Raw genomic sequence first — 12,414 nt, forward strand, 5'->3', positions numbered from 1 at the left:
CACATTCAAATGTAGTTTTATTTACAACAGACAAAAACAAGCAGCAACTGAAATACACTGCATCAGATAAACAATACACAGGTAATTTTTCACAGCATGTTACTCTTTTTTCTTTTTTGTAGCGAAGAGGTCTGGCTATGTTGCCCAGGCTGGTCTCTAACTCCTGGCCTCGAGTGATCCACCTTGTCCTCCCAAAGCATCAGAATTACAAGCAAGGGCCGCCATGCCTGGTTGAGCATGTCATATTCTAAGCAATATAAGAAAAATTGAGGCTGGGTGCAGAGGCTCATGCCTGTAATCTCAGCACTTTGGGAGGCCAAGGCAGGTGGATCACTTGAGGTCAGGAGTTAGAGATCAGCCTGGCCAACATGGTAAAACGCTGTCTCTACTAAAAATACAACAATTAGCCAGGCATGGTGGTGTGCACCCGTAATCCCAGCTACTCAGGAGGCTGGTGCAGGAGAATCCCTTGAACCAAGGAAGTAGAGGTTGCAAAGAGCCGAGATCACACCACTGCATTCTAGCCTTGGTGACAGAGCAAGACCGCCTCAACCTGACGTCTCTTAAGGAGAGCTGACATTCTGATGTCTCCCCCGTTGACAGCACTCTTAAGGCCTTTGTCCAGTATGAACTCTCCTGTGTTTAATGAGACTGGAGGTTTCAGCAAAGGATTTCCCACATTCACTCACTCATAAGGTGTTTCTCCTGTGTGAACTCTCTGATGTTGAAGGAGAGCAGAGCTGCGATGAAATCTCTTTCCACATTTGGTGCATTCATAAGGCCTTTCTCCAGTGTGAACTCTCCTGTGTTTAGTGAGACTGGAACATTCAGTAAAGGATTTTCCACATTCCCTGCACTTAAAAGGCTTTTCCCCAGTGTGAGCCCTTTTATGAACAAGAAGCACAGAACTGTAAGAAAATGATTTCCCACATTCGCTGCATTCATATGGCCTTTCTCCAGTGTGAACTCTCCGATGTATAGTCAGGCAGTTCTTATTGCCAAATAATTTCCCACATATGTCACACTCATATGGCTTTTCTCCTGTGTGAACTCTCTCGTGAACAAGAAGATGACACCTCCTGTTAAACAATTTCCCACACTCCCTGCAACTGTAAGGTCTTTCCCCAGTGTGAAGTCTCTGGTGTTCAGTGAGGTGGGATCTGTACCTAAATGACTTCCCACATTCCCTGCACTCATAAGGCCTTTCTCCTGTGTGACCTCGCTGATGCTGAATGAGGTTGCCCTTTTGAACAAAAGATTTCCCACATTCTTCACACTCATAAGGCCTTTTTCCAGCGTGAACACGCTGATGTTGACTAAGGTTGCGCTTCCGACTAAAAGATTTCCCACACTCCCCACAGTGATAAGCTGTGTCTCCAGTGTGAAATCGCTGATGTTGAGTGAGGTGGCCCTTTTGACGAAAAGATTTCCCACATTCTCCACACTCATAAGGCCCTATTCCTGTGTGAATTCGCTGATGATTCCTGAAGCTGTCATATTTGCTAAAGGACTTCCCACAATCACTGCACACATAACATCCATCTCTAGTGAAAAGTTTCTGGTGTGGAGTGAGTGAGTGTTTGGTGCTGAAGACTTTTGTGCGTTCTCCACGCCTGTAGTTAGTTTTTCCCTCCTGAAAGGGTGAGCCATGCTTAGATTCACTCTTTGTCTTCTTTACAGGGTGAGTGGCTTCTTCCTGGCATGATCCTGAACTGGGCAGAACGTCCTTCCCAAAGTCACAGAAGACAGATGACTCCTGTGACACCATCAACTTAGACTTCTTCACAATCGATGCTTCTCTGACACTCCTCCTGCAGAATTTCTCTCTAATATGCTGCTTCTGCTGCCGACGAAGGTTTGCAGTGTCATCCAAGTTTTTTCCACACGCCCTACTCCTGTTCGGTTTCTGCTTGCGATGAGTTTCCTGGTGGTCAGCACAGTGAAAAACATCCCCCAAGATGAGGCCACCCGTGTCACAGGAGTGAGCCTTCTTGGGAGAAACAGTCCTAGGAGTCCTGTCCTGAGACTCTGTTTGTACAATCATGCTCTGTTTCGACGGTGCTGCCTCATCTTTTAATCCACACCAACAACCTGAAAGCAAGAAAATGCTGGTCAAGGTTAAGTACCTGTGATGGGGAGGCACTGCCCACCCACAAATATGAATCACAAATTGAGGAATTACTCTATAGAAATATTTGCAGAGCCTGTAGTCCCAGCTACTCGGGAGGCTGAGGCAGGGGAATTGCTTGAACCCAGAAGGTGGAGGTTGAGGTGAGCCGAGATCGCATCATTGCACTCCAGTCTGGGAACAACAGTGAAACTCCGTCTCAAAAAAAAAAAAAAAAAAAGGAAAAGAAATATTTGCAGAAATACAACGCTGGCTTCAGGTTAAAGATTAGGCTACTGACTGGGCACAGTAGCTCATTCCTGTAATCACGGCACTTTGGGAGACTGAGGCGGGCGGACCACCTGAAGTCAGAAGTTTGAAACCAGCCTGACCAACAACATGGTGAATTCCCGTCTTTACTAAAAATACAAAAATTAGCAGGGCATGGTGGCAGGAACCTGTAATCCCAGCTACTTGGAAGGCTGAGGCAGGAGAATCACTTGAACCCAGGAAGCGGAGGTTGCTGTGAGCCAAGATCACACCATTGCACTCTAGTCTGGGCACAAGAGTGAAAATCCGTCTTTAAAAAAAAGGCCAGACATGGTGGCTCATGCCTGTAATCCTAGCACTTTGGGAGGCCTAGGTGGGTGGATCACGAGTTCAAAACCAGCCTGGTCAACATGGCAAAACCCCATCTCTACTAAAAATACAAAAATTAGCTGGGCTTGGTGGTGGGCACCAAGAATCAAAGCTATTCGGGAGGCTGAGGCAGAAATATCGCTTGAACCCAGGAGAAGGAGTTTGCAGTGAGTGGAGATCAGGACACTGTACTCCAGCCTGGGCAACAGAGCGAGACTCCATTTCAAAAAAAAAAAAAAAAAGATGGGTCTGCTGCTTAGCAATACTGGGCTATAAAGATCAGAGAATGCAGGAGGCCTCATGAGGTAGAGAGCACAAGCATACACGCAACACAGGGAGTAGAGGCAGGGTCTAGAGCTCTTTCCTCTAAAAAGAAGTTGTGTACGGGACCTCATCTCCTGATGCCATGTGAGTGCTACATAGCAGTGCATGTCTAAGCCCTGGAAAACATGAGTAAACACAGCAAGGGAGGCCATGGATGGTTTAACAATAAGCATACACTTCCTAATAACAATCAATACACCAGGCCGGGCACAGTGGCTCACGCCTATAATCCCAGCACGTTGGGAGGCTGAGGCAGGCAGATCACGAGGTCAGGAGTTCAAGACCAGACTAGCCAACGTCGGGAAACCCCGTCCCTACTAAAACAAATATAAAAATTAGCTGGGGATGGTGGCTCGTGCCTGTAATCCCAGCTACCTGGGAGGCTGGTAGGAGAACTCCTTGAACCGAGACCGAGGAGGTGGAGGTTGTAGTAAACTGAGATTGCGCTAACTGCACTCCAGCCTGGGCTACAGAGCGAGACTCCATTTCAAAAATAGTAACAATAATAAGAATCGATACACCAATATCAGAGACAACTGCAGATAAAAGCACAAGAACAATGGGTGCCACGTGGAGTCCAGAGATGTGAGTATCAGTCCTGGGATGATTATCACAGTGGAAGTAAAAAGGTACAGAACTAGGCCAAGCGCAGTGGCTCAAGCCTGTAATCCCAGCACTTTGGGAGGCCAAGGCAGGTGGATCACGAGGTCAAGAGATCGAGACCATCCTGGTCAACATGGTGAAACCCCGTCTCTACTAAAAATACAAAAATTAGCTGAGCATGGTGGCGCATGCCTGTAATCCCAGCTACTCGGGAGGCTGAGGCGGGAGAATTGCCTGAACCCAGGAGGCGGAGGTTGCGGTGAGCCGAGATCATGCCATTGCACTCCAGCCTGGGTAACAAGAGCGAAACTCCATCTCAAAAAAAAAAAAAAAAAAAGGTACAGAACTAACAAGTGTGAAACTCTCAACAATGGGGACAGAAAGATAGATAGTGTGTGCCTACTCATATCGCAACGAAAATACTCAGCATATAGAAATGGTTTCTGGTATGATTTCAATAGACCCCCGAAGTCATGCCCTCCCCCAGCATGGCACTTTTGAGGGACAGGCTCCCTTTGAGCCTATCGTGATGAGCCTGAATTGAAACACATCTTGTGAAACACTGAGGACTCTCCATCCCACCCCCAAGATGACCAAATACATGGGACTGGAAGATGTCAGCACAAAGGGAAGGGCAGCAGAGATGAACAGGAAACACTAGCTCCTGGTAACTAAGCACCCGACAGCCCACAGGACAGTAAAACTAAGTATTACAAGAGAATTCCTAAGCAGGTCTATGGTCTATTTTGGTAGTGACAATGTCAATGAAGGCAATTGTTGGCACAGGGAGGCATGAAGAATTATCACCTATAGGAAGGAAGTATACTAGAACCTAGGCACACAAGAGCCACAGATTTGGACAGTCACCTAAAAGCTACAAAGCAAGCAAAGTGGATACATTAAGGTGCCTGTAAGACTCCGGACTCTGACTCTTTCTCTGGGAGCCTACAGCAAAGCACGGGTTGGAGCTGCTTAAGGAAAGGAAAAGGCAATACACACACCTGAGTCCTACTCGCCACATAACTTACACAGAGAAGTGTAGAAGGAACCTGTGCCCAGGCCCCTTAAGTGAGAAAGACAGTCTTGTCAATGAAAAACAGCGAATGGAAACACTAGCTCAGGTCACAAAAGTGACTGTGAGCAACTTACCCAGGGAGGATATAAGTGCCAGGTTCTCTAGCATCACATCACGGTACAAGCATCTCTGAGCCTCACTAAGGAGACACCATTCCTCCTTGGAAAAGTTCACAGCCACATCTTCAAAGGTCACAGTGCCCTGCTATGATAGTGACAAATGAAACAACAAACAGCCCCTATACTGAGGTACCACAATCCACCTCTCCCACACACCCACCCTTGCCCATCTTCCTCCCAGGGTCCGCAATATAATGGACATGAAACCATGTCTACTGGTGCCTTTTTCTCTTCATGGGTGCAATGGTCAACTGGTAGAGCCACCAGCAATATTAAGTAGGTAGACGAGGCTGGGGTCAGTGGCTCATGTCTGTTATCCCAGCACTTTGGGAGGCCAAGGCGGGCCGATCACAAGGTCAAGAGATCCACACTATCCTGGCCAACCTGGTGAAACCCTGTCTCTACCAAAAAAACCAAAAAAATTAGCTGGGTGTGGTGGTGCATGCCTGCAGTCCCAGTTACTCAGGAGGCATGGTGCGATCTCGGCTCATCACAACCTCCGCCTCCTGAGTTCAAGCAATTCTCCTGCATCAGCCTCCCGAGTAGCTGGGATTACAGGCACGCGCCACCATGCCCAGCTAATTTTTTTTGTATTTTTAGTAGAGACGGTGTTTCACCTTGTTGACCAGGATGGTCTCGATCTCTTGACCTTGTGATCCACCTGCCTCAGCCTCCCAAAGTCCTGGGATTATAGGCGTGAGCCACCGCGCCCGGCCCATATACGTCATTCTTTATACTGCAGACACATGCTCATGGCCACCCCCACCTGAGTTTCCCCCACAATCAGCCATCTCTGGAATCCCCACAAATAAAAGATTGTTTTCTGTTTTTGTTTTTGTTTTTCTTTTGAGATGGAGTTTCGCTGTTGTTACCCAGGCTGGAGTGCAATGGCGCAATCTTGGCTCACCGCAAGATCTCGTGATCCACCCGCCTCGTCCTCCCAAAGTGCTGGGATTATAGGCGTGAGCCAACGCACCCGGCCTGTTTTTTTTTTTTTTTTTAAATGAAACATAGTTTAGCTCTGTCACCCAGGCTGGAGTGCAGCGGCATGACCTTGGCTCACTGCAGCCTCTGCCTCCCAGGTTGAAGTGATTCTTTTGCCTCAGCCTCCCAAGTAGCTGCCAGGACTACAGCTGCAATAATTTTTATATTTTTTTTTTAGTAGAGATGAGGTTTCACCATGTTGGCCAGGCTACTCTCGAACTCCTCACCTCAAGTGATCCACGTGCCTTGGCCTCACAAAATGCTGAGATTATAAGCATGGGTCACCACACCGAGCCCCCACAAATAAAATTATTTTGTAAGATGAAGAGGGTATAATGGTCCATGATTCTCTTGGGAGTATGCAAATGGTTTGTTTCCATAACTCTGGTGGTAAGGATGGAATTTAATCCCACTACAAAGTATAACAACAGGGAACCCTGCCTCACCACCTTGATCAAAAGGGTTGCTAGGCTGGGATAAATTATCTGAGAGAGAAGAGTGGAAATGAGATTTGTACTAACACCTTTTAAGGTTTTCCCACTATCACAAGATGTCAAAATAACACATCATATTGGGCCTTCAGTTCTGGTCTTACACCAAAATGTGAATAAATAAGCATCCAGAGTATGCTGACAAATACAAACAGAATTCAATATTAATACAGAATTTCCATGGTTTCCATAGCATGGAAGGCCCAAATCATCCTGTGAATGTCTACCTGAATGACTCCATACCCACACAGAACCATGAGTGGCTTCAGATATCCATGACCCTATTCCACTTCCGTGCTGCACCAGCTGACACCTCAGCTGTAGCAGCCCTCCTCTGTCCACCCAATGCCATTTAAAGCAAAGCCCCTCCATTTGTGGAAAAAAACAAACCTACTATCACACAGGAGCATATTTTTCCCTGCCCATACGCACTAGGCTTAATGAAATTCTCCAGGCACTCCCAAAACGATTGTGAGTCCAAACAGTGGTAAAGTTACAACTGGCCGGGCGTGGTGGCTCACACCTGTAATCCAAGCACTCTGGGGGCCAAGGTGGGCGGATCACCTGAGGTCGGGAGTTGAAGACCAGCCTGACCAAAATGGTGAAACCTCCGTCTTAATTAAAAAAAAAAAAAAAAAAATTTACAACTTTGGCACCAATTCAGGCCCAAGTACCATCTTCCCTGAATTACTCTGTGCTTCTGCATGCATCTATCTCTTGTCTATCCTCTTCTTGGATGTCTGTGTCCCCTGCCAACCTCTAGTGTCTGATAGCTCCTACGATGATGGTTCCTTACATCCTCTTAGGTGTTCAGGAAGCCCAGTAACATTACTCAGGGGTGCAAGTAAGAGACCCACTCCTCAGCATGTAATCACACCTTCCCGGCTCCTGAAAAGATTTACCACCATAAGCTGGGCGTGATGGCTTATGTCTGTAATTCCAGCGCTTAGGGAGGCGGAGGCTGAGGCGAGCGGATCACCTGAGGTCGGGAGTTTGAGACCAGCATGACCAACATAGAGAAACCCTATCCCTACTTAAAATACAAAAGCAGCTGGCCGTAGTGGCTCATGCCTTAACACCACTGAGTCAGGATAATTGCTTGAACCTGGAAGGTGAAGGTTGCAGTGAGTCGAGATCATGCCACTGCACCCCAGCCTGGGTAATAAGAGCAAAACTCTGTCTGGAAAAAAAAAAAAAAAAAAAAAGATTTGGCTGGGCGTGGTGGCTCACGCCTATAATCCCAGCACTTTGGAAGTCAAGGCAGGTGGATCATAAGGTCAAGAGATCGAGACCATCCTGGTGAACATGGTGAAACCCCATCTCTACTAAAAATAGAAAAATTAGCTGGGCATGGTGGCACGTGCCTGAAGTTCCAGCTACTAGGGAGGCTGGGGCAGAAAAATTGCTTGAACCCAGGAGGCGGAGGTTGGGACGAGCCAAGATCACGCCAGTCTGGGTAACAAGAGCAAAACTCCATCTCAAAAAAAAAAAAAAAATTGCACTCCAGTCTGGGTAACAAGAGCGAAACTCCATCTCAAAAAAAAAAAAAAAGATTTTGCAGATATCCATTGATTGGGAAAAAAAAGAAAACCTAGCTGTGTCTTTACAAAAAGTGAATCTTGAATCCAGACCCATGTGATTTGCCACGACCCATTCACCCTCACATGGATTATGGCAGGAGCCTTATCTCTGACCTTTCTTCCTCGTCCCTCAACCCACAATGTGCTCCAGGGTCCAACCAATGAAGCCTGTAGCCAGATAGAACTGTGGTAATATGGCCTCCTAACTTTGATCAGCTTTATCTCTAAGCATTGCACAACCTGGTAGCAACTCTGGAGTTCATCTTCCAAGTGTGTTTATATTGGTTGACAGAAATCGGACTACCTCCATAAAACCTGCCATGGAATTAGTACGGGTGGTTTACAAGTTCTACACGGTCCTCAGATCAAAGCACTGAAAACATTACACTTAGGAGTCCCAGGACACCACAAGCTAGAAAACCTGTGGAAGGGGTCAGGACCAATGAGGGAATGGAACACCCTCCACTTCCCAATGTAGGTTCCCTGAGTGCTTCTGAACCCAGGAATGCCTAAGGGGAAGGACAGACGTTACAAAAATGTTACAGGATTTGATAAGCTCAGGCCTCCTGGAACCCTTTCTTGTCCCCGGGGCCAGGTGACCCTCAGGCTGGTTGTCTGACCTGCTTGTCTCAGTGTAAAATGTCATCTCTACCACCTATGTCATCTACAAAAAAGATTCAACCTCCCAAGACCCCAAAGTCCTCATGCCCTTTGGGAAACCTTAAAGCCTGGATTTGGATCATGTCCCTCCTCTCTTCAAAACTCTCCATGGCGTCTAGCGTCCTCACAATGAATGCACAGCCCTCAGCCTGCTTGCTCTTCCAGGAGGAGCTCCGCCTCACACATTGTTTTCAACAGGCGCCTGTGGATCCCAGGTTCCATACTCCCAGTTCTGTCCGTCTCCAAGCCATTGCCTGCGACCCTCCCTGTGCCTGTCTCTCTCCCCACCGCATCCCGCGGGTGTCAGATGCAAGTGAAACCGCCTTAGCAAAGTTATAAATAACTGAGGAAATGATGACAGTGAAAGAACTCAGACCTAACAGACTCCATCTCGCTTCTAACATTTAAGCTGCCCTTGTTCATTCCTGAATATACTTTGGGAAGGAATTCAGTTCATGGTTTGACTCTGAAACAAAATTGATCATAAGAGCCTTTTCCTCAAAAGACCCCCTTCCTGCCTGGGGACCAGCCTGCTTTTGCAGGACTAACAAATCAGCTACAGGATTAGAAATCACGGTTTAGGGGTCGTGCAGCTTCTGGCTCCAACAGTCTGAAGCGCCCCAAGTTGCTCCTGAAGATGACATCGCTACTGTACAACTTCACATCGGTGCTGGAGGTATTCTGCAGACCTTGCGCTGGGCGGATCAGCCGACACCACCCAGACCGGTAATCTGGGTCAGTCAGTTCTGCCCTCCCACCCAGAACAGAAAACAGGAAGAAAAACTCACTTCGACCCCCTGTGAATCCACCTCCAACCTGACCAGTCGACACGCCCCCACTTCCCAAGCCACTGTCCGCCAAATTAACTTTGAAATCTCTGATCCCGGCATGCTCCGGGAGACGGATTGAAATAATAGTAAAACTCCGGCCTCCCGCACGGCCGGCTCTGCGTGAATTACGGTTTCTCCGCTGCAATCAGCCCGTCTTCATGAATCCGCCGTCTAGGCAGAGGGCAAGGCGAGCGCACTGGACGGTTACACGGGGACCTCTCCTGCGAACGCCTCACTGTGGCTGCGCCGGGTGCCGGCTACAGACCCCTGAGCAGGCGCTGCTCCCTCGCCGCGTTAGGACCTCGGTGACGACGAGGTGACCTGACGGTGCAGAAGGCGCCACAATTACCTGAGCCGGAAGCCTCGGCGCCGCCGCTGCCATCGGACACGCGGGGGAAGGCACGGCCCGGGAGCAGCGGGCGCCGTCCCGGGGCTGCAGAGCCGCCTCTGTGCCGCGGGGACGGTTCCCCTCCACCTTCTGAGTTCAGTCACCGCGACCCCACCCAGCGCTCAGAGCACCCTCCCTGGGAAAACAGGCGCCGATCACCAGCCAACATGGCCGCTACTAGAGGACGCCGGAAGTCTCGGCCTTTCGTTGCGTCACACACGGAAATACGTCTTTCCGAGCCCTCATTGGCTCTGCCGCGCGGAGGGTCAACCAGAGCTTTCAGGGTAACGTAGTTCCCCACGTTTCACGGTGGTAAATGGGGCGCTCCACAGAGGCGAGTGTGCGGGAAAAGCCCAGTCAGGTCAGGGGCTCTCCTTAAAAAGCGAGTCGTTGGCCGGGCGCGGTGGCTCAGGCTTCTAATCCCAGCACTTTGAGAGGCGGAAGCGGGTGGATCACGAGGTCAGGAGTTGGAGACCGGGACGGCCAATATGGTGAAGCAACGTGTACAGTAAAAATACAAAATTTAGCTGAGCGTGGTGGCGCGCGTCCATCGTCCCAGAGAGCCGAGATCGCAGCACTGCACTTCAGCCTGGGTGGCAGAGTAAGATTCTGTCTGGAGGAAAAAAAAAAAAAGCGCGTCCTTCTAGGGCAGAGGATGGGTCTCACCTCGCCTTGGAAGCCATAATGAGATTTCTGGAGACTAGTGTCTGTCACTAATCACTCAAGAATTTGGAAAAATATTATTTCAAATTTTGGGAAGCTCAAGCTAAATAATAGGGATCTCAAGCTAAAAGTATTATTTAGGATTCTCCCAAAGGCTCCAAATCCAAATTACCATACCGTTTGAAACAGTCGTTCAGTCGCAGAATACCTGCACTGGAAGCAGAGGTTGCTACACATTATTGTGTTAGAATTTTTATAACGCCCTCAGAAGCATGAGTCCCTAAGGCACGACACAGAAGTTAGAGAGGTACCCCTCTAAAGCAGAAGTACAAAGTTGAATCTCTGTGAATCCTACAGAAAATAACTCTCCTGCTAACAGAATTTGTGAAAGGAAAATATTGTGGCCCAAAAATTACTAAGCTAAAGAGAAAGTCAAGCAGGGAACTGGTCAGGACAAACTTGCCTCCCTGCCATAGAGACCCCAACCGAGGTGGTGCTGAAGGAATGCAGAAACAGAAATAGAGAATGCAAAAGTGAAATCAAAGTGGGATGTCAGGGATCTGCCTGAATTTCCCATCTGACAGCCCAGAGCAGACGTATTTATTCTTTGTGAACAAGTGGTTTTTTTTCTCCTCCCCACCGACCCAAGTGATTATTTTTAATAAACAGATACTCAGTGTTCACAGAATACAGATAGACTAAACAGGCAGATAGTGCCTGTTCACTGCTGAGATAGAAATAAGCTAAAAAACACTCTTTGGGCCGGGCACGGTGGCTCAAGCCTGTAATCCCAGCATTTTAAGAGGTCGAGGCGGGTGGATCATGAGGTCAAGAGATCGAGACCATCCTGGTCAACATGGTGAAACCCCGTCTCTACTAAAAATACAAAAAATTAGCTGGGCATGGTGGCGCGTGCCTGTAATCCCAGCTACTCGGGAGGCTGAGGCAGGAGAATTGCCTGAACCCAGGAGACGGAGGTTGCGGTGGGCCGAGATCGCACCATTGTACTCCAGCCTGGGTAACAAGAGCTAAACTCCATCTCAAAAAAAAAACAAACAACACTTTGCAAGTCAGCAATGAGGACAAGGTCAAATATCCTGTGTTTTGGGAGCTGGTTTAACTAATGCACGACCAGTACATACTGTTTGCTTATTCTAGCAGTTTCCTGTCGGGATGGCTCAGTGTTCCTTCCAGGTGTTCCTTGCCATCACCTCAGCAAACAACATATACTCCATCACACACACACACATATGTCAAAACTTTCTCCCCAAACCTCCCATTCAATTCAGAGTCATCCTTCTCCCCACTGAGACAGGTGCATACTCTTACTGCCTCCTTTGGAAAGGCTTATCAGAAACTAAAAAAAAAATGCAACTATTTGTCTCTCACCTACCAGGGATCTGGAATACCCTGCTTCAAGTTGTCTCCCAGCCTTCCTAGATGGAACCAATGTATTTCTTTTTTTTTTTTTTGAGAAGTAGTTTCCCTCTTGTTGCCCAGGCTGAAGTGCAATGGCACGATCCTCTGCCTCCTGGGTTCCACCAATTCTCCAGCTACAGCCTCCCAAGCAGCTGGGATTACAGGCATGCGCCACCATGCCTGGCTAATATTTGTATTTTTTTTATTAAAGATGGGCTTTTACCATGTTGGTCCGGCTGGTCTCAAACTCCTGACTTCAGGTGATCCACCCACCTCAGCCTCCCAAAGAGCTGGGATTACAGGCATGAGCCACCATGCCCAGCCCACCAATGTACTTCTTACATATATTCACTGATGTCTCAGGTCTCCCTAAAATGTATAAAACCAAGCTGTAGTCGGGCACAGTAGCTCACGCCTGTAATCCCAACACTTTGGGGAGCTAACGCGGGCAGATCAGGTCAGGAGTTTGAGACCATCCTGACCAACATGGTGAAACCTTATCTCTACTAAAAATACAAAAAAAATTAGCTGG

General features: G+C 48.1%; 1 protein-coding gene across 13 annotated transcripts in view; it reads right to left on the reverse strand.

Moving 5' to 3' along the window:
• Positions 1-12,414, reverse strand: part of ZNF417 (zinc finger protein 417) — a 24,753-nt gene continuing 12,339 nt past the window's right edge. The window contains exons 1-4 of one of the 13 annotated variants that reach the window (XM_078360996.1): positions 9,762-9,986; positions 4,823-4,952; positions 2,183-2,326; positions 1-2,091 (exon numbers count right to left, since the gene is read on the reverse strand). In XM_078360996.1, coding sequence (XP_078217122.1) covers positions 686-2,044 — 1,359 coding nt within the window. In that variant the 5' untranslated portion in view covers positions 2,045-2,091; positions 2,183-2,326; positions 4,823-4,952; positions 9,762-9,986 and the 3' untranslated portion in view covers positions 1-685. Of the gene's footprint in view, positions 2,092-2,182; positions 2,327-4,822; positions 4,953-8,642; positions 9,987-10,028; positions 10,414-12,414 lie in introns of those variants that run through there. The other 12 variants (XM_078360993.1, XM_078360987.1, XM_008988805.5 and 9 more) reach the window with 12 other exon arrangements.

The sequence above is a fragment of the Callithrix jacchus genome, chromosome 22 (genome assembly GCF_049354715.1).
Source record: "Callithrix jacchus isolate 240 chromosome 22, calJac240_pri, whole genome shotgun sequence".
NCBI lineage: Eukaryota > Metazoa > Chordata > Mammalia > Primates > Cebidae > Callithrix > Callithrix jacchus.